We start from the raw sequence: 21,854 nt of genomic DNA, 5'->3' as shown, positions 1-21,854 counted from the left end.
TTTAACTGAATGTGTCATTTAAGCAAATCTTCTTGTTGTTGTTGTGTAATTAACTGTTTCTGTATTTCTAGTTCTTTCTCCATTTGCTGCTTTTGAAATTGACTTATGGCATTCAGTAGTTCTTCAGTCTCATGCCTGCTCTCGGTTGGAAGCGGCGTATTTTCAGGTTCCTCCTTATTTTCACAAGCATGTAAAATTTAATGAATTCGTGACTGTATTGGTAAGTGTAGGGATATCCTTGTATGTAGTGGCAATCAACGGCTCTTCAAACGGCTTGATGCTGTCTCTCAAAGTATTATACGCTGGCAGATCCAAATCGAATGGCGTTTAAGCATCTTCTTGAAGCAGCATTCCAAAGTCTGGAGGTGATGCAATGTTGTCTGGTACCACAGTATATGGCTAGATCACTGTTGATTGGCTACTAGGTTGCATTAATTTAGAAGTCGATTGTGTATAGCTTGGCGATATAGCTGTTAATGTTTTTGTTCTTTGTTGTTGCTGGGTCAACGTTGGTGTACATGTATATACTGTACTGTGAGGCTGGACCTTTTTCTCAACTGTATGTTTATCTGGAATTGTTTTAATGTCACTTATTTGAACTGCTCTTAGCGTTGTTCTATCGGTATTATGCTGTTTGCTTACTTTGTGGTAGGGAGATGATCTAGCTCGTGCCCTGCTTCTGTTTTCTTTGTTTTTGGTGCTTTGGGCGATGTTGTCCCTTTCGTCTGCATAGTGGGAATGCCACTCCGCACTTGAACCGGCACATAACAAAGATCTCAAAAAGATCTTCTCGATGTCGACGGAACTGCTCTTCACGATCATACCCAATGCAACATTCGTTGCATACATATGCACGTCATAGTCTGTACTTCTTTAGAGGTATTTTGCAATTTGACGGTTAGCCTGGAGATGACACCCTGTAATATATAACATCTTTATTACATTTTGGAGACAACTGGCTTCAGAAGATTTTGATGTACAATCTGAGTTATATTTTCATGTAGGTACTTCCAACATCTGCGATAATCCATTTTGGTCTATATTTATGTCGACCAATCACTATATCTAGTCCTATCATACTCTCAATTTGAATAGGTATACCATATGCTGCCTTTAATTTGGAATGCCTTTCACATTTCGATGATAAATTATATATTTGGGCTAATTCTGCATATATCTTCGGGTGTATAATAGTACAAGTTGCGCCGGTATCAACTAGAGCTTCTAATACTGTGTCATAAATTTTCACTGTATACATTTCATTATAATTTGTGAGTCGTTTGAAACTAAGTGCTGTATCTAGAGCCCCCCAGTTAAAGCCTCTTGAAGTTTTCCTGGTTCTGAGCCTGGTTTGCTTGTCTTGGTACTCGGTTGTATCCATTCTGGCTAGGCGCCGGTCTGTTCTGATGATATCTGTATTTGGTTGAATTCTGAGTGTTATGATATCTGTTATAAGGCAAGTCTGCTCTCTTGTCCCGACTGTCACAGTCTTTACGCAAATGTCCCTTTTTACCGCAATGAAAGCAAACAATATTACTCTTATTCTTTGTTCGCTTACAGGTTGTTGAGTGTTGTCTCCTATCTTTGCTAGTCTGTCTTTTTTTATTGTCAATACTCATATGTTGGAAGGCCTGCTGGTAGTCATTATCTCTTATACCACGTCTGAAGCTCATGCCCTTCCCTCTTTCTTGAAGAAATAGTTGACGTTCGAAGGTCATTAATAAAGCTTTCTGTAGATTATCTTATCTGGATTGTTGTACGTAAAATCGCAACTCACTTTCTTCTAAAGCTTGCAAGAAGTATGTGATAGCTTCTTGTTATACGGTTAAAAGTGTAGCTCTTGGGACTGATTTTTTTCTTAGTTCTTTAATGCTAGATGCGAGATTTTGAATAGTCTCATTTTTCTTCTGTCGTCTGCTTCGCAACTGTGCATTATACAGGCTACTCTGGTTATTTGCTTTAATCTTCTCTCTTAGGATCTCCTTCACTCTATCATAGTCGTTCTGTTCATCTACTGAAATGTCACTTAATGACCCAAGGGCCTTGTCCCTCAAATTAATAATTAAATTCATGGCTTTATCCAATAATTCTCAAATGAGATGGTACCATCATACGTAGCTGGTACTATACTATCTGTCGTCTCAAAGGTTGGCTATTACCATAATATCCAACATCCATGTTTCTAGGCGCCATAGAAACATATGAATCACATATATCGCCCGTCGCTGGACGTGATTGCCAAATGAATAAAACCTAGGGTTGTTATAATTGCAATTATTAAGTCTACTTATACTCGGTTGTGTCATGGACTGCAGTATCTCTAGACATCTGTACTGAACCATCAGTATAATAATAATTTCCTTTATCCCCAGGATCTCTGCTTAAAGCCTGTCGTACCCTAGGTGTCGTTGCCACCTGCCCGTGGTTCGCAAATACTTGACCGTCAGGTAGTGTGTAAAATTCATGCGACCACCCCGAACCCTCAAGACTTGCTTGCTCGTAACTAAATTGTGGCTGGGACCTTTCAGGAACCAAAGGATTTTCTGAGTAGGATTGTTTTGGTCTCTCATAGTATCATAAACTTCTATCCGGGTTAGTCTGTATCTGTCTTAGCAGCCTAAATGTCACCTCCCCGCTCTGAGTCACCAAGATTTCCTCATCCAGAGTATCCTTTTTCCTAGGAGTGAGTGGCGTTCTAAATTTTCTAGCGATGATTATACTCTCACTTTGCTGGTTCTGATGATGTTCATCTTGATGAGGTTTATCTGTATCTAACTACTGTAGTAGGGGGGTGATCTCCACTCATCATGTATCTCTGGACTTGCTGTCAATGTCTAAACCTAACAATCAATGAAGAAATGCTCAAAATCTATTAAAATCTGTAAGGTCTCAAATGTTTGGGGTTGTACTTTTTCTGGGGGTCGTATATATGAAAGGTCTCACTCACTGTACTAGCAAATCTGAAGAATTCTAAATCTGCCTATTACTATGTGCAATTACATTGAAGCCCTCTAGAGTTCAGTTTTTTGGGTTGTGCTGTATTCAGGAGGTCGTATATGCAGGGTATCACTGTACCAGCCAATCAAAAATATCTAAGTCTGTCTATTAAGAATAATTATAGGGATGAAATAGACGATCAGTCTCTCTGTTGTGATGAAAGTTTTACTCTATGGCTACAGCATGTTATTTGTCTACAACTTATGTTAATTAAATTATTCTGTCAATGATTGATTAATTTGAAGGTTTCTTTTCGAAATTTGCCAATATTTCATCAGTCAAGCAAAACCACGCGAAAAAAGGTAACTATGTCAATAGGTGTAACAACCGCAGTACGCGTAGTCTCCCTTTGTTTACAAAAATGAGCTGACGATGTTTATCGAGTTTCAAGTACGGCTGACTGAATATTTCTTTATTTCTGAATATTTCTTGCTTTGTCTTATGAATAGCTTCAGAAACGTAGGCTCAGATCCCTGCCTAGCCGCCTTACAGAAGCCAATAAGATGTCTTTGATGTGCCTTACTGACCTTTGCCCTTCAGTCATCAATGCCTTGGTGATCAAGACCGTTGCATTGTTCGAGGATGTCACCTAATTAGACTGGGTCATAAAAGTTACTGAAGCAAATAAGATGTCTTTGATGTACCTTACTGACTCTTGCCCTTCAGTCATCAGTGCCAATACGCGCTCGAACAAATATATCACGTTGTTGTGATGTATCTTAATTAAAAATAAACATATCACACGCTACCTAATTTGAATTTAAATTCATTTATGCGCAAAAGTAACCCATGCTCAATGAATTGTACTGTACTTAACTCTAAAAGTCATATTTTATTCCTCAGTTGCTATTAATTTGATATTGCCAAACAGCGTTTACACTCTCTAAGCGTTGATGTACTGGTGAAAGCAATGGGCAAAAGATACAGACTTTTTAACCAAATATAAGAGCCTGATGTATATTTACTCCTTATGTTATGTTTTCTGTTTTACCTTTCTGATATTTCATCGTTAATGTTATTATGCATTACCATCACGTGAGGAGTCATGCATTTTCGGTGTCCCATACCTCAGTTGCATCATCTGTCAAAGCTTTCATGAATTTGTCATGTGTTTTTGGGTGGCTATCTTTTTGCTTGTGACGTTCAAATATTAAATAATTAGTTATAATGATGCCTGTTTTTTTTTATAAATATATCAGTTCTCTGTTTTGGCGAAAGCTTGACAGATTTATGTTAATGTCTGTCTTTTTGACACACAAGGCACTTCACAGAGGAAGGGGGTAATGGTAGATCTAGTTCTGAAGTGCTGGCATTATTATTGGATTGCCTTTCCCTTAAGATGGAGTTAGGCAAGAAGAAAGCTTGAATCCCATAACATTTATCACAATGCAGATTATCCTCACTAACCTTTGCTTGTAATATTGGTGGTTAAACACAAATATCATGTTCATTAAATCTTTTAAGTCGAGACCAACGCCCATATCTGACGTTGCAGCCTTTGCAGATTTTGCCTCTTGACTTTGCCATATTATATTAAAAAAACAAAATTTATACAAATATAAATTGTTATTATATTTGCAAAACAATAACCTCCTAGGTTTAAAATTCAATTCATTAACAGTGTATACCTACCACCATACAGGTTATAAAATATTGTAGTTTTTAAATGAAGCACAAACAGATTCCTTGTTGAAACAATATAAGAATTCACCAATGGTATCAAATGAAGCAAGGTCAACTTGTCCAATAAACAGAAGAAATTCAAAACATATAGTTAAACAGTTCCTGATAATCTACCAGAACATATAACATAGAATGTGTTATGCAAAATAAAAATAAACTTGCCAAGTAAACAAGAAACAATTTTTCAATTCATGCTAGAGATGAACAAAACTTTGGAGCAAATGTCAGGAAAGAAAGTTTTTTCCAGCAAAAAAAAAACAAACTATGTGATATATCTCAATAGATAAGAAAAACAGATATATGTACCAAAGTCACTGTGAATATTTTCACTGGGCAATGCTAAAGGGGTTGCAGCTTTATTGTAGGTAAAGATTTTATTTTCAACACTGCGAAAAAAGGTAATTTAAAATTAATTTGACACTGGGCATTAAGTGATACCTGCAAATTTTTTAAAATCATTATGCATTTATTTCTTTTATTGTGACACATCCGTATTCAAACAAGGCAAATCTTCTAAACTCCACATTACTGAAGAGATACCACAAGCATTTGCTAAATAATGAAATGAAAGCTTAGTCAGTACTTGGCAATACACACAAGTTTGAATGTATAAATAATTAGATGTATTACTTAAGGCTGTGTTCAAGGCAGAAGATATTAAAATGAATCTTTGTCATATACCGAACAGAGATATAGGACACCAAATATAACTGCTGAAATGAAAACGACAAAAAAATACAAACTTGTATCAGGAAGGCAAGAAAGCATACACAGCATAAATAGTTGGCCTACATCAGGTTTTTATGTTTTGCTGGCATTTCTGTATGCCTTTACTAGTAGAAAAATATATATATATCAAATTAATAGAAAATCATCAATACTGAAGGAAAAAGTTGTGCACAATATATGTACTACATACACATTTGTACTCGTAGTCCGAATAACAGAAAAAGTCTTAAATGCAGTTTAAACAGGGGTGGGGATACGGTTTTCGCGTTCTTTGTCTTTTTAGTATTGTGTTTAGCTGATTGACAAAAAAGGTACACAATTTTTGACAGCTTTATTCTTAAAGACTTATGTAAAATGCATATTTGGATTAAAGTATTGTAAAGTCTAAACATAACAAAACATTAAAAACATAGTGGGTGAAAATCCCTGGAGATTTTCCAGAGAGATTTTGCTTTAAAATTATCGTTCTTTAATATTTCTAGAGTTGTCCTGGAAGAAAAAGCAGTGCAATCATGGTGAAAATTGCCATATCGAGGGTATATAATCCATATTCTATAAAACAGACGAATTCATAATTTTTTATGCTAATTCAAAGAAATAAACAAAAACTAAATCACTGACAGGTTATATCGCTGAAACAACAGTAATTCTTACAACATATACGCAGAGTAACAAAGCCCTTGTTTATGCCCCCGTTCTAGTTTCTGTTCTAATAATGCGCCTTTGACAAACAGGAGTATAAAAATGAAGAGTAGTGGGTACTACAAACAGTTAGTTATTTACTTACTTAGATCGATCCGTACATTTTTGTATTGTATAAGCATTTATTTATCAAACAGTAGTTTCTGTGCTATATCATAATTTCTCGTGGTGATGACTTCTTTTTTTATTTATCACCTACCATTTCTATCATATATGAAGCAGGTTTCCTTTGAAAGTACGTTTGGTGTCATTGCCGTAACCAGCCCTGAAATAACACCGAGGCAGAATTCTTTCGGGAAAGAGTTGTAACATATTATCATGTGTTTATGAATTATTGTTTTGTAATTAATTTTATCTACTTTTGATGTCCATTCAAATCGTATACATGTATTACATGTATATTGCATTTCAATTTTGTCTTTTTCCACTTTGTTAGGCGCATGCGCACTGTAACTCCTGCTTCCACCCTGACCGTCGGCCAAATCCATCACGTGACGTCTGAAAATTAATATCCACGTGTTAACCAACATTATCAACATAAAAACAATCGTACGGTCTACGTACAAAAAAACGTTTCCCTACTTTTTCGAGCCGATGGCGAAGAAAAGTTTTAAACAACAGATTTTATATGAGTCTACATCACGCTCCTTATTAACATTAGTCTTATATTCCAATCTTAATTCATAATTCATAACGTTAGTAATATGTAAATTCAGACGTGATATATATGATGTCTATTTAATCAATATTGTAACTAGTGCGTGATGTGTCATATCCGCCATGCCACCAAAGGACATAGAAATTATAACTAAAGTACCAATCAAAGTTGTTTTACTGTAAGTCCTTTGGACGAGATCTAATTGTGAGGCCCAAGATATATGTGTTATAAAAATATGTGTTATTAGATTCGTAATCATTTTTTTTCTGTTTTGTTTTTATCTTAGTTTACCAAGAAGTAAGAATAAAAGTTATAGTAAACCTTGTAACTGAACTTGTTCTTAGTAACTATATAATCGGATGTGACTACGCTACAGAGTGTTGCATATATGGGCTTAGGTACAAACTAAGCTTTTACAAGTCAACAATTAATTTGTGCATTTTTCTTCAACTATAAAAAGCACATGGAGTTGTGGCATATGTTAAAGTAGGATTACAGGGGTCGATCCTGAGAATTCTTTTGAAATTCTGCAAGACAAAATGGTGTATTTTAAGTTATTTCAGATAAAAAAAAAAATCTGAACAAAACAGTTTTGAAATGTACACACAACTCGCCTGCAATATTGGAGCCAAGTTGAGATCGGGGACGGTCCTCCTTGAAAAGTTTTGGCACTATACAATACAACGCTGTTAGTTTCAAACGATTTCAGACAAAATTCTGAGCACATCATAGTAAAATGTACACACTACTCGCCTGCATAAATGGAGTACATAACTTGAGTACAAATAGAGATAGGGGTCAGGGGTCCTCCCCGTGTAATTTTGAATTCATACAAGATAGAATGGGACATTTACGCCATCTCTGACAAAAAATCTTAGCAAATCAGGTTGAAATGTACGCATGCGCACTACTCGTCTGTGTAATTTGAGTAAAAGTAGAAGTGGGATTCGGGATCCTCTTAGAGAAATGTGGAAAATTCAGTAAGGAAAAACTATGCATTTAAAAGTCATTTCAGACAAATGAATCTGAGCAACCCAGATTGACAGGTTTACCATACTAAACTGGTACATCGGAGAACAGATAGTGGGCTCAGAAGATGTTTAGTTCCACAAGAAAATGATACGTTTTCAAGCCAGTTTAGACATGAATTTGTTAGCAAAACGTTATGTGATTTACAAGCAAAAGTACAAAATTAAATGCTTATATGAGAAATGCTTGGAGGTAAATGTGTGACTATGTTTGGAAGTTCCCGTTGACTCTACCACCACAGAAGAAACAAAACTCACTGTATCTTCCGTAAGTCAGTATAAAAATCAAGTCGATGCATTATTTCTATCAATATATATATATATGACTTGGGCATTTCTAAATGGGACACATCAAAATGATTATTCAGTATTATACAGAAATCCGAATATGGACAACAAATATATACATTACAAAAGTAATATCCACGAAGAGGATTTGAATAAACCATTTACAAAAATAAATTTGCTTCATTGAATATATAGAATAGATCTGCTAGACCTAGTATTTCTTTATTGAACTGTCATGAAAACAGGGAAAACTCTTTGGTTTAGAGCGGAATTTTATAGATATATCAAATGTAAGACAAAACAAAAGTTGCTTTAAAAACACCGAGGTAGCTCGGTGTGCTTCAATGTAGATACGGCATTGGGTGATTACCTTATTCCTTATATAAAATGTAATTTGTTATTTTCTGTGTGAGGAACTTAGTGAAACACTTTTAATCGTTGCGCTCTCCCGCGCAACTGAAACTGGCACAACAGCGTCATCTGAAATGTCTTACCAAATTGTTTAATCAAGCGCGGTCACTGTTGCGGAATACTGTTAGGTGTTGGAGCATATTTTATATCAGTAGTTGCTTTACAAATAAATTACGTTCTTTCGGAAACTAAAGTAAAGAACCAGGTGAAGCTAGAGGACTTGTATGTCTTGCACTTTTCTTCCACTGAAAATCTATTTACAGTCTTCCGAAGGAGTCGCCCATACTCACTACCGGTGTCGACTATGAATAAGCCTACATACATTCACACTCGCCACATACTCGAGTTCTGTATAACAATATTCCTAGTTTTGTTGAAGAGCTCATCAAAATTAAATAGTAATTATGCAGTGTTTTGAAAACTGAAGGTATTTTTAGCAATGAAATCATGAAATCGATAAATGGAATGAAAAATGATATACTAGTAAGAGAGTTCAGCCATAGATGGGTTTTGAGTCCTCGAAAAAAGATAATAGGTAAGACTAGATTCCCCGGAAGCACAGAGCACCAAAACCACAGTCCCAGAGCCACGCATTTACATAGTAGGCCCACAACAAAAAGAAGCTGTAATGGAAAAATTCAGACGGGTAGCTTCAAACATCCAACAAGTACATATTAAATTATGCTAAATATTGATGGAGGGGAAGGAAACGGCAAGGGGCAAAATGGGGTCGGGGGTGGTTATGGGGCCGTACGTCAACCATTGATCTCTAGACGACCCAAGATAAATCTCTTTATATTTTTTCCAGAGGAAGTAGAACGAAAAATGGCCAATGAGAAAAAGGTGGAATATAACTTCTTGGGCAAGACTGGAATTAAGGTGTCCAACATTTGTCTTGGTACCATGACATTTGGACAAAGCGATGCAGGACCTGTCGTAAGCAATATTTTACACACAGAAAAAATCATATACATATGATCAAGGTAATACTTCAGTAAGGTGATATTAAAGGGAAAGCTTGATAAACTTAATTTCTAGAAAATATGCTGTTCCGCATGTTTTAACTCTAAACATGCCGTTATGTTCAGACTTTGTGTATGTATGACTATGAAATTCAGATTAAAGTAATTCGCCTTAATAACCTTAATAAAACAGACAGTTTTTTAAGTTAAAAGACAGTCTTAGGGATTAGCGGACAGAATGACAGTCGTACAGATGGATAAAGTTCTAAATGTCCCACAGGAAAATGAATGAATATATCATTTCAGATTTTCGGTAACCCAAGGCAATCCAGTGAGGCCGACGCACACAAGATCTTGGATCGTTATGTAGAGCTTGGCGGAAACTTCTTAGATACTGCCAACATGTACAGCAGCGGAAAGTCAGAGGAAATAATTGGTACATGGCTGAAAAAGTAAGCATTTGCAACATTTAACTTGATTTGTAACACTTTGATCCGTTAACGAGTATAATCTGTTTCTTTGACACTGGTTTCCAGCGCGCCGCTATGCCGTTTGACGCTATGACGTAATAATTGTTACATCAGAACAGTGAATTGTTGTTTAATAATTCACTATTTTCAGCCTTCTTTGCTTAAAAGGAAAATGAATCGGATCGTGTTAGAATTACAAATAATTGTCTTGAATTTTGTTATAATTTTGCCCCTTTCCTCTGTAAATATGACACTTCTCTGTATGCTATAAAAACTCTTTTATGTAGATATTCAGGGTATTTCATAATATTTGTTACCATTACAAGCTAATATAAAGCGTACATGTAACACATAACGCAGTCATGTTATATAGTAGGAGACAGAATGAAGTTTTACTTAATGTTTAAAAATAACGGGAAAAACGTTGACGTCATGACGTCATAAATTGCGTCATAAAAAAAAAACAAGTAATATTTTCAAGAATGCATTGCCAATTGAAAAGTGCACAGAAGTAGTTAAGCTGTATTATGAGAGTTATTCACCGGTCACAGTCATTAGATCAATGTAAAAACAATATCCTGAGGATGAAAAACTTAGCAAGATAAAAGTCCACAGAATAGTTAAAATGTTTGAACAGTCAGGATAGTTATTGACAGACGACATGGTAACACCGACCGAGCGAAAGCAGTCAGGTCTTCAGAGAGGACGTCATCTTGAGCACATGTTGTAAAACTGAACCTTTTCTTTGAAGGGACATTGAGGTGAGCATTTTAAGTAAACCTTAATTAGTTGATGTTGTTTATCAAATAAAACTTTGCCCGCCTGCTTAGCTCAATAGGGAGAGCGCAGATCTACGGATCTCGGGGTCGTGAGTTCGAGTCCTGGGCGCGGCGTATGTTCTCCGTGAAGATTTGATAAAAGACATTGTGTTTGAAATCATTCGTCCTCCTCCTCTGATTCATGTGGGGAAGTTGGCAGTTACTTACGGAGAACGGCTTGTACTGGTACAGAATCCAGGAACACTGGTTAGGTTAACTGCCCGCCGTTACATAACTGAAATATTGTTGAAAAATGGCGTTAAACCCAAAACAAACAAACAAACAAACAAACAAATAAAAACTTTATTATATCTCCTATCGCTTATTGACTTTCATTTCAAAGTACATTCCATATTTTGACAAATTTAAAACAGCGAATGGTAACAGATATTATGAAGTACCCTGTACCAACGCTTACTTAATCCTTACAGCTTACCACCGTACGTCCTCCCCCCGCCACCCCTGGTAGTGTAGTTCTGGCACGTCAATACGACACATTGAAACTTTCAAAATTGCATTATAGCGCACGCGCAACGAAATGTACTACTTCATGCACGCCAACGCGACTTTACGAAATGTCCGAAATCAACCACCGTAATTTCGGAAAGAAAGTTGCTTCTGTAGGCATGAAGAAAAACGTTAAAATGTTTAAAGTGTCTTTTAAATATTTTATGTAGGCAAATCAGTATAAGAGCAGAACATGTTTATTCTCTTTCTTATAGGTTTATCCTCTTACGTTTATTCTCTTTCTCTTTGTTGTAGGTTTATTCTAAATGGGATAGGATTATTCTCTTTAGTACACTCTCTATGGTATAGTGTTGTTCTCTTTAGTACGTGGTTATTCTCTTTGGTTTATTCTCTGTAGTATAGGATTATTCTTTTTTATATTCCCTATGGTATATGGTTATTCTCTTTGGTTTATTCTCTATAGTATATGGTTATTCTCTTTTGTATATTCTCTGTGGTATAGGGTATTCTCTTTTGTTTGTCTTCTATGGTATGTTGTTCTTCTCTTTGGTTATCTCAGTGGTATAGGGTTATTCTCTTTGCTTGATTTCCTGTGGTATAGGATTATTCTCTTTTGTATATTCTTTATGGTATAGGGTTATTTTCTTTTGTGTATTCTCTATAGTATTGGGTTATTATCTTTGGAACATTCTCTATGGTATATGGTTATTCTTTTTTGTGTATTCTCTGTGGTAAAGGATTATTCTCTTTTGTAAATTCTCTGTGGCATATAGTTATTCTCTTTGGTAAATTCTCTATGTTGTAGGATTATTCTCTCTGGTACATTTTCTGTGGAATATGGTTATTCTGTTTGGTTCAGGGTTATTTTTATTGGTACATTCTCTGTGGTATATGGGTATTCTCTTTTGTATCTTCTCTATGGTATTGGCTTATTCTCTTTGGTACAGTCTCTATGGTAAAGGAATATTGTCTTTTGTATATTCTCTTTGGTTGTATATTCTCTGTGGTATTGTATTATTTTCTTTTGAATATTCTCAATGGTATATGGTTATTCTCTTTGGAAAATTCTCTATGGTATATGGGTATTCGCAACGGTACATTCTCTGTGGCATATGGTTATTCTGCTTGGTATATTCTCTATGGTATAGGATTATTCCCTTTTGCATATTCTCAGTGATAAAGGGTTATTCTCTTTTGTATAATCTTTATGGTGTAGAATTATCTTCTTTCGTATATGCTGTATAGTGTATGGTTATTCTCTTTGGTAAATTCTCTATGGTATAGGATTATTATATTTTGTATATTCTCTGTGGTAAAGGGTTATTCCGTTTTTCTGTTCTCTATGTTATATGGTAATTCTCTTTGGTATATGATTATTCTCCTTGGTAAATTCTCTATGGTATAGGATTATTCTCTTTTGTGTATTCTCTGTTTTATAGGGTTATTCTCTTTAGTACATTCTTTATGGTATATGTTTATTCTCTTTTATATAATCTCTGTGGTATAGGATTATTCTCATAATTTCATCTCTGGGGTATATGCTTATTCTCTTTTTATATTCTCTCTGGTATAGGGTTATTAACTTTAAAAATTTGTATATTCTTTGTGGTTTAGGATAATTCTCTTTTTATATTCTCTATGCTATATGGTCATTCTCTCTTTTGTATAATCTCTGTGGTATAGGGTTATACTCTGTTTATATTCTTTATGGTATTATTAGGGTTGTTCGCTTTTGTATATTCTCTGTGGTTTAGGAATATTCTCTTTTTATATTCTCTATGATATATGGTTCTTCTCTTTTGTATATTCTCTGTTGTTTAGGATTATTCTCTTTTATACATTCTATGTGGTATTGGGTTATTCTCTTTTGTATATTCTCTATGGTATAGGGTTTTTCTCTTTTTTATATTCTTTATGTTAATATATGGTTATTATCTTTGTAACATCTCTCCTTCTTTCTCCTTTGTATATTCTCTAAGGTGTAGGATTATTCTCTTTTGTCTGTCCTCTATGGTATATGGTTATTACGGAATCGACCCTACCGATTTTCGTCGCGAAAATCGGGATCGTTCCTACTAAGGTAACATGCGATATACCGAATCGAATTAAAAAATGTGTACTTCCGGCATACGCACAGAGCGTCTGACTTTGGATTTATTGGAAGTATACTTTTCCGAACCGCAACGTCTTGCACATCAGTACAAATATGGATATATGGTATATACACACGTAGTGTGCACCAACTTCCGCGCAGAAGTAATCCTTGCCTTCAAGCAAATCACGTGACGATGGTTAACCATGTGATCCTAAAATGGCGACACGCATGGCAACGCCGGGTAACCATAATCTACAGTCAAATTGACAAACCTCCGCGTAGGAATATTGTCAAACAATCTACCTTACCGATAAGGAGAAGTAACCATGTGTTGGAGTTTGGGTACTTGTAATGAGCACAGTTCATATAAATAAATATATCTCTCCGGAGGGTGCGTCTATCCAAGAGGCGGAAATTACCGGTAATAGTCCACAATACAATATGGGCAGTGTTGTTTTTATTCCATAATCTACCTTTAAATTGTTAGGGATTCCCCCGGAATCGATCCTACGCGTAGCGACGAAAATCGGGATCGATCCCTCTACGGTAACATGCGATATACCGAATGAGATATTTACTATCGAATTAAAAAAATGTGTCCTTCCTTGCTGTTATTAGACAGTTCTTTTCAAATGTTATGGGATGAGTTGAAGTCAGATCGATTCCCGATTGAGACAGTGCCTTATTTCATATTATCTTTGGTACATTCTCTGTGATATAGGATTATTCTCTTTGTATATTCTCTATGGTGAAGGATTATTCTCTTTGGTATATTATCTATGCTATAGGATTTTTCACGGTATATTCTCTGTGGTAAAGGGTTATTCTCTTTTGTATATACCCTCTGTGTTCTGTGGTATAGGGTTATTCTCTTTTGTATATTCTCTGTGGTAAAGGGTTATTCTCTTTTGTATATTCTCTGTGGTAAATGGTTATTCTCTTTTGTATATTCTCTGTGGTAAAGGGTTATTCTCTTTTGTATACATGTATTCTCTGTCGTAAATGGTAATTTTCTTTTGTGTATTATCTATGGTAAAGAGTTTTTCTCTTTTGAATACATTGTAATCTCTTTGGTATAGGTTTATTCTGTTTTGTATATTCTCTGTGATAATGGGTTAAATTCTCTTTTGTATATTCTCTGTGGTATATGATTATTCTCTTTTGTATATTCTCTGTGGTAAAGGGTTATTCTTTTTTGTATATTATCACTGGTAAAGGGTTATTCTCTTTTGTATATTTTCTGGGGTAAAGGGTTATTCTCTTTTGTATATTTTCTGTGGTAAAGGGTTATTTTCTTTTGTATATTCTCTAAGGTATAGGATTATACTGCAAGCATTTTTTCAGGCACGAGTGAGGAGTCTTTCTCTGTCTTCTTTCGACAAACCAGGTTGTTTGCTGGTTGTATGTATTTGCATGATGCTTTGAAAGCAAGTTCTGCACTATTTTTTTCTAGGCAAAATAACCGAGACGATATTATCATTGCGACCAAAGTTCGTTTCCGTGTGAACTTCTCTTCCCTAAACGACGTTGGACTTAGCAGACGACACATCATCAAAAGTTGTGAGGATAGCCTTAAAAGACTGCAAACAGATTATATAGATTTGTACCAGGTTTGAAATGTTTATTTTCTGAAGAAGGATTTTTAACTGGGATTGTACTTACTTTCATTGATATAACACGATTGTGGAGAAAGTTTGAGCGCCTTCTGGTATTTGATGACAGGGTTGAATCTAAAGACAAGAATCTAACGGATTTGAAACTCTTATAAGTGCTCAAGTTTAGCTTTTTTCGGCGTCTGTCAACAATTGCATTAAATGACATCTTATTCTAAACCACTTGCTAACATCAAAAGCAATTCACAAATTTCTAGGTGGTTCAGTAAAGAAATCAATTCCTTGCATAATTCTGGTTGTCATGGCAACGGAAAAAGAACAAATTAAAATGTTCTTTTAACAAACTGCGGCCCCGATTTCAAAATCATTTCACAGAAATGTTTCTTGGATGATCTTTCACCAAGATTGTTCAAATTATAACGACACGTAAAGAAAAAACGTGTCCGTCAGGAGGCGTGGTCACATGTCTGTATAATTATGTATATGGTGGAAACTTTAAAAAATCTTCTTGTCAGAATCTGCCGGACAGATTTAAAATTAATTTACAGAAATCTGAAATGTTTCTTTTTTTCTTCTACCGAGATTATTCAAATTATTCGGATTCGTCAAAAACAACATGGCCGCCAGGAAGCGTAGTCACTTTACCCTTTATAGCTTGAATTTATCAGAAACTGGTTGTTGAATTTAGAAATAATTTCATACAAATTAATATTCCTTCTATTAAGATTGTTAAAATTCGTACGATTCCTAAAGAAAAAGAAAAAAATCTTTAAATGACACCTCCTTAATCTCTGACCCGATCAGAAAATATTTTCACAGAAACGTTCCTTTGATGATCCTCTACCATGATTTTTCAAATTATTTCGATTCTTCTCCTGGGCATCTGCGGGTCAGTTTTCAAAGTAATTGGATAGGAATGTTTCTTATTTAACCAGTTTAAGCTGTTAAAGTTTGGTGAGCGGTATAAGGCCATCATGGCCATCTTGTTTATCATTTATAAGGTGAGTTTCTGTTTTCTCTATTGTTTTAGGCTCATATGTGGGATAATGCTACACCAATAGAAGAAACGCTTCGTGCTTTTGATGATCTCGTAAAGAGCGGGAAAATCCGTTACTATGGATTTTGTAATCTGTGTGGTTGGCAAATGCAGAAAATTGTAGAAACAACGAAGCAGCTTAACATAAACCCATGTGTCAGCTTACAGGTAAATGGCTAATTCATTTCTAACTCGTCTGATTTTAAAAGAAATCTACCTTCTGTTGTCATCACCGGATCGTTGATATCGGGGTTGGCCTTGCATTTTTTAAGAGTTAATGCCGTTTTATACTTGGCAAATTGGCGTTTGTTTCTTATGGTTTTTGTGTATGCCCGCTTTTCGTGAATACAACAAGAGCTTAAAATTTGTGATAACTTATGCATCATCACCAAATGAATACGAAAATCAAGAACGATAACTCTCACTTGCATTATGTTAGAAGTATCGCCCTTTTTATACGTAAAGAAATCTGTAGTGGCCTCCGTAGACGAGTTGTTTCGATCTCTGTTTTCGACTCACTTTCGGTTCTAAACCTCACGTAGGGTGTAGAGTTATTCATGTAAGGAAGCTATCCAGCTGGCTAACGGAATGTCGGTGAATCTACCTAGGTGCACGCTCATGCTCGGAGTGGTTCATGAGGTCTTTCTTCCACAACAAAAGCTAGAAAAGTCGCCATCTAAATTATGTGGGTTTGACTCTAAACCAAATAAATGAAATTACTAGGTAAGCTTGTATTTCTGGGTTAAAATATGTGTTTAGATCCACCTTTCCTGAATATTGTTGGAGCTATAGCCTTGAAACTTTGTTCCCTTTCTTATCATCAGTGGACGTGTAACTAGGTCAAGATTTTTATTTTGCATATTAACATTATCTGATGTCAAGCACTGACAGACGATCGTTGCCATCCATAGGCGGTGCTGTTGTTAACAGCAGCCCTTCTGCTAAGTTCAGTCTTAATATAGCTTGGTTGGTCAAATGATTATCTTTACAACTGCAAAATACACAAAACATATGTCGAGATATACCCATTCTGAAACCATATAAACCAAACGGTTGATGAAAGAAATAGAAATTAATACATGTAATACACATTTTTTGTTTATATTGTATAGCAACAGTACAATTTACTGCGACGGGATTCCGAGCTTGAAGCTTTTATGGTCTGCCAGAATGACGGGATATGCGTGTTGCCATGGAGTCCATTAAGAGGGTAATTTAATTTAAAATATACAAAAGCATTTTACGGTAAATGAAATGAAACTAGATATTGTTTTCTGATAAACTGATGCATTGTGTTTTTTCATAATTCGTCGTGTTGAACAAAATGTTTTATTTTGTCCCCAAATGGAAGTTTATTCAGAACCATTTAAGTAGACACTGTATATGATTAAATTCTTTTATTTTCTGAGACGTGAAGAGAAACAAATATTTGAATTTTCATACATATATCTTTTTTCATTAATTGGCACTCGTAGGGGTATGCTTACTGGAAAATTCAAGAGAGACCAGAAACCTGACGCAACCGGAAGTCGAGCCGGGTACATGCATGCTAAAAGGGAGGAAGGGGAAAATACCTCCGCGAGTAATTGGGAAGAGTTCGGAAGTGATGAAAACTATTGGAAACTGATTGCAGCCATGGAAAAAGTCGCTAAAGCTAATGGTACGAACACTCTTCACTAAACTTTCAGTTTAATTTTTGCGTTTTCACGTGGTACTATATTGCCTGTCTTGTGATAAAATGATATTCTTTGGTCCGATGTAACATTCCTTTTAGAGCTAGCGTCCCCTATAAACTGGTAACGACGATAGTGTGATAACAGGAAGATACGATACGATGACACGATAACATGATGGAAAATACGATGACAAGATGCGATGACGCGATATTAACATCGCACTTTCACATTGTGTTACTGCACTATATTTTACATCATAATACTAGCATTGTACTTTCGCATTTAGGTCGAGAGGTGATATTGTGATAGTGGTATGTTAAACTATGATACGATAAGAAAGGACTGTATTGATGTCGCATCTATACATCATGTTTTCGCATTTGGCATAGTATTTTCTCGCCATCTTATCATATCTTCGTGTCTTCGCACCGTATTATCGCCCTGTCGCCCTTATCAACCTGCAGGGAGAATATAAGGGTCTTACATGCCTGCCTGTGTAAGACGTGGTTTTCCCTACCCGAGGGACAGTGTGGAATGGAAAACCGAGCGTTAGCGAGGCTTTTTATCCATGCTGTCCCGAGGGTAGGGAAAACAGCTGTCTTCCACAGGCAGGCATGTTAGATAATTTTTCTTGCCTATCATGTTCAAAATAGTCTGATCGTAGAGACAAATAGGTTTGGGTATTTCCTGACATTATTTATAAAATTTATGACGTCAAAATGGTACCAGTACTATGTGACGTCACCTTAGTGCACGCTATTTTAGACAAGGTTTTTTCCCTAGGGAAAGACAGGAATATCTATCCCCGGCACGTGCTCGGATAAATGTATACTTTCCCCGCTAGGTAGGTAAGAAGGAGAGAAACAACGATGGCCGAAATGGAACACCGTACTGCAGTCATATACAAACATAATACGATAAAATTGTGTGTGTACTTCGTACCACAAATATTTGGCAACCAACCGACGGTACAAGATGGGTCCTATTTACACCTCAAAACTGTTTGCGGAGGTGTAATAAAAACCATCGGCAAATAAGACATCAATTTTTGTCTGTCCCATTCGTTATTTGTTTCGACACTAGACCGTAGTCTTTATATCCTGTTTTTTGTGATGGTTTTCTTTTTGTTCCTTTTCCACACCTGTCCAGTTTTAGCGGACGTTATTGATGGATTCTTTCTTTGTCAAATTGCCCTGTCCTAAATCATCGTATGAGAACATTTCGATTGCTGTATGATATATTTCTGCAAACTACATTACCGGTACTCACAGTTTTACGCTTGTGCAAACAACGTACATGTAAATTCAGCAGAAAGGACTTTCCTATATTAACCCTTACCATGCTTAACACGACTGATTCTGCCTTTGCGACCAGTGTAGAACATGATCAGACTGCACATCCGTGCAGCCTGACCATGATCAGCATTGTTCGCCATTCAGTCAGTATTTTTAAGGGAATGAACTGAATGACCTACTGATATCTACAGAAAGCATCTATCTTTTTCCTTCGTAGCGTAACAGTCGTAATTATTTTGTTTGATACGCGTGCCTCCGCAGTAAATGATTTGTTTCAGGTAAAACTGTCCCCCAGGTAGCTCTGCGATGGCTTCTACAGAAAGAAGTTGTGTCTTCTGTGATAATTGGATGTACATCAATTCAGCAACTAGAAGACAACATGGGCGCATCTGGAGGCTGGGAAATCTCACCTGAAGGGGTATGTTACACAGTTTTCAGAAGTTAATATACATAAAGTTGAATTACTAGGACTTCTGAATTGCTTTATCAACTTACTCATGGAGGGATGTTTGTGATTTTAACATTGTCACATTTTATTGTTTCGATTCGTTTTTCGGTGATATCTAGCTCCAAGGTTATTAAATTGGATCTGGAACCAGTCTTTGAATGCAAAATTGGCAGTTGTCAATTTCAAACGCGTAGCTAACAAACATCCAATCAGTTGCATCAGTATGGTCTCCGAGAGATCCGTTTCAAACGCACCGCAGCGATAACTTCCCATTACGGTACATTAATTATTGTTACAATCGACGCAAGGGAAGGTAACCACTGGACTCGTTTCACAACCTAGTATCTTGGACATGTTCACAACCTAGTATCTTGGATATGTTCACAACCTAGTATCTTGGACATATTCACAACCATGTTCACAACCTAGTATCTTGGACATGTTCTGGACATGTTCACAACCAAGTATCTTGGACATGCTTTCCATCTCTTTTTTTTCTATGAGAACTTGAAGTCTATAATGCGTATTTACAGATGAAAGAGTTGGATGAGGCCGCTCCATTATTAAAGCCCCACCCATACGACTGGCTCTGGGGAATGGGGAATTTGGAAAGAATGAATAGGTTTAACCGGTCCAACAAAGTGTGAAGAAACTACGATGAGAAGAAAACAGCTTAGAATACATGTACAACAATAATTGTAGAATACAGGTTGCGTTTAGTTTAGGAAACATTATTAAGTTAAATACATGTTTCATTACAAAAATATTTACAATAATATGATATTTTCAACAGGATTAAGAAGTAAATCAAAAGACTTTTGTAAATGTCTTCCTATGTATTAAGTTTGAATGCACTTTGAACAAGGTACTATTTAACGGTGGGTGGGACAGAGAGAAAACTTCTGAATGCCAGAGATAAGCATGTGTTATGTATGGTCTGTGTACAAAAGACACCGAAGTAAAGTAAAGTAAAGTTTATCGATTTTGGCATGAAGTATATTCATTTAAAATTCATTTGAAGTCAGTGCAAACACAGCATATTGAAGTGTACACAGCACACTCCTGAAGAACAAACCAAGATTTTAACCATAGTACATCACATTCATTTCCGGTTATAATGACTGGAATGTTTTATGAAAAAAATGATATTAAGAAATGAATGATATTCAAGAAATGATATATTCCAAACAGTGATTCGTCGTTGACTAAAATCCTTTTTGAAGCTCAGATGCGAATTATTGCAGATGTTTTTGCCATCATTTTATCAAACTGGATTATGTTCAGATTATTTAGTGCAAAGAATATCAAATGCACGGAGGGCAACATATAAAATCATAAGTGGCTGAATTTTTACACACAAAAAGAAAACATTCTAAATCAAATATTTTAACAAGTATTTATTTCTATTGCTTATTTCTGGTAATTGTAAATATATTTTTTCTTACATATATATGTTAACAATATTAATTTAAACTGTCATTGTAACATGTATAAATCTTGCATAAAATAAACGATATCAATCATGTACAGCATTTTCATTACTTTTCGCCTTCGTTCTTGAGAAAAGACGCGCCTTTTCACTTTTTATTCGCCCGAAGGGACGCATTATGTTATGACGCCGGTGTCCGTCCGTCCGTTAGCAATTTTGTGTCCGCTCTGTAACTCTTGAACCCCTTGAAAAATTTCGAAGAAGCTCGACATAAATGTTCACCACATCAAGACGACGTGCAGGGCACATGTTTTCGACGGCTCGCTTCAAATGCAACGTCAAACTTAGATGTCATATGTCATATGACTTTGTTTCGTACCCGCTCTGTAACTCTTGAACTGGTTGAAGGATTTCAAAGAAGAAATTTGGCACAAATGTTCACCACATCGATACGACGTGCAGAGCCATGTTTCGGATGGCTCGCTTGAAGGTCAAGGACACACTTAGGGGTCAAAGGTAATACCTTCGGGCGTTTATTGCTCCGCATTGCGGTGCTCTTGTTACTACTGTAAACATTTTCATTCGAATAACTCAAAATGTTTGATACCGTCCGCAATTATTCAACGAAAGAGGACCAGTAAGTACATGTAATAGGACCAGCATACGAAGAAACAACTGTCGGTAATGACTTAGTTTGTTTGTTTGGGGTTTATGCTGTTTTTTCAACAGTATTTCAGTTATGTAAAAGCGGGCAGTTAACCTAACCAGTGTTCCTTGATTCAGTACCAGTACAAACCTGTTCTCCGCAAGTAACTGCCAACTTCCCCACATGAATCAGAGGTTGAACACGAATGATTTCACACACTGGGTCTTTTATCAATTCTTGACGGAGAACATATACCCCGCCCATGGAGCGAACTTCACGACCCCACGGTCCGTAGATCTGCGCTCTCCCTTTTAAGCTAGGCGGCTGTATCAGTAATGATATCCACTGAAATATGTTTAGATAAATTGAACAAAGCTCTGACCAAAACTCTCTGATGGGTTT

The 21,854-nt window shown here is 36.0% G+C and overlaps 1 protein-coding gene across 1 annotated transcript in view; it reads left to right on the top strand.

The window, feature by feature from the left end:
• Nucleotides 1-20,904, top strand: part of LOC123541368 (1-deoxyxylulose-5-phosphate synthase YajO-like) — a 34,564-nt gene extending 13,660 nt beyond the window's left edge. Inside the window, exons 2-9 of the mRNA XM_045326821.2 lie at nt 9,305-9,432; nt 9,765-9,910; nt 14,763-14,919; nt 15,953-16,126; nt 17,071-17,168; nt 17,434-17,618; nt 19,208-19,347; nt 19,911-20,904. Coding sequence (XP_045182756.1) covers nt 9,322-9,432; nt 9,765-9,910; nt 14,763-14,919; nt 15,953-16,126; nt 17,071-17,168; nt 17,434-17,618; nt 19,208-19,347; nt 19,911-20,024 — 1,125 coding nt within the window. The 5' untranslated portion in view covers nt 9,305-9,321 and the 3' untranslated portion in view covers nt 20,025-20,904. The remainder of the gene's footprint in view (nt 1-9,304; nt 9,433-9,764; nt 9,911-14,762; nt 14,920-15,952; nt 16,127-17,070; nt 17,169-17,433; nt 17,619-19,207; nt 19,348-19,910) is intronic.
• Nucleotides 20,905-21,854: the final 950 nt, after the last annotated feature.

Source organism: Mercenaria mercenaria, chromosome 16 (genome assembly GCF_021730395.1).
Source record: "Mercenaria mercenaria strain notata chromosome 16, MADL_Memer_1, whole genome shotgun sequence".
Taxonomy (NCBI): domain Eukaryota; kingdom Metazoa; phylum Mollusca; class Bivalvia; order Venerida; family Veneridae; genus Mercenaria; species Mercenaria mercenaria.
Note: the sequence above shows the minus strand (reverse complement) of the source record. Positions and strands in the feature narration are given on the sequence as shown.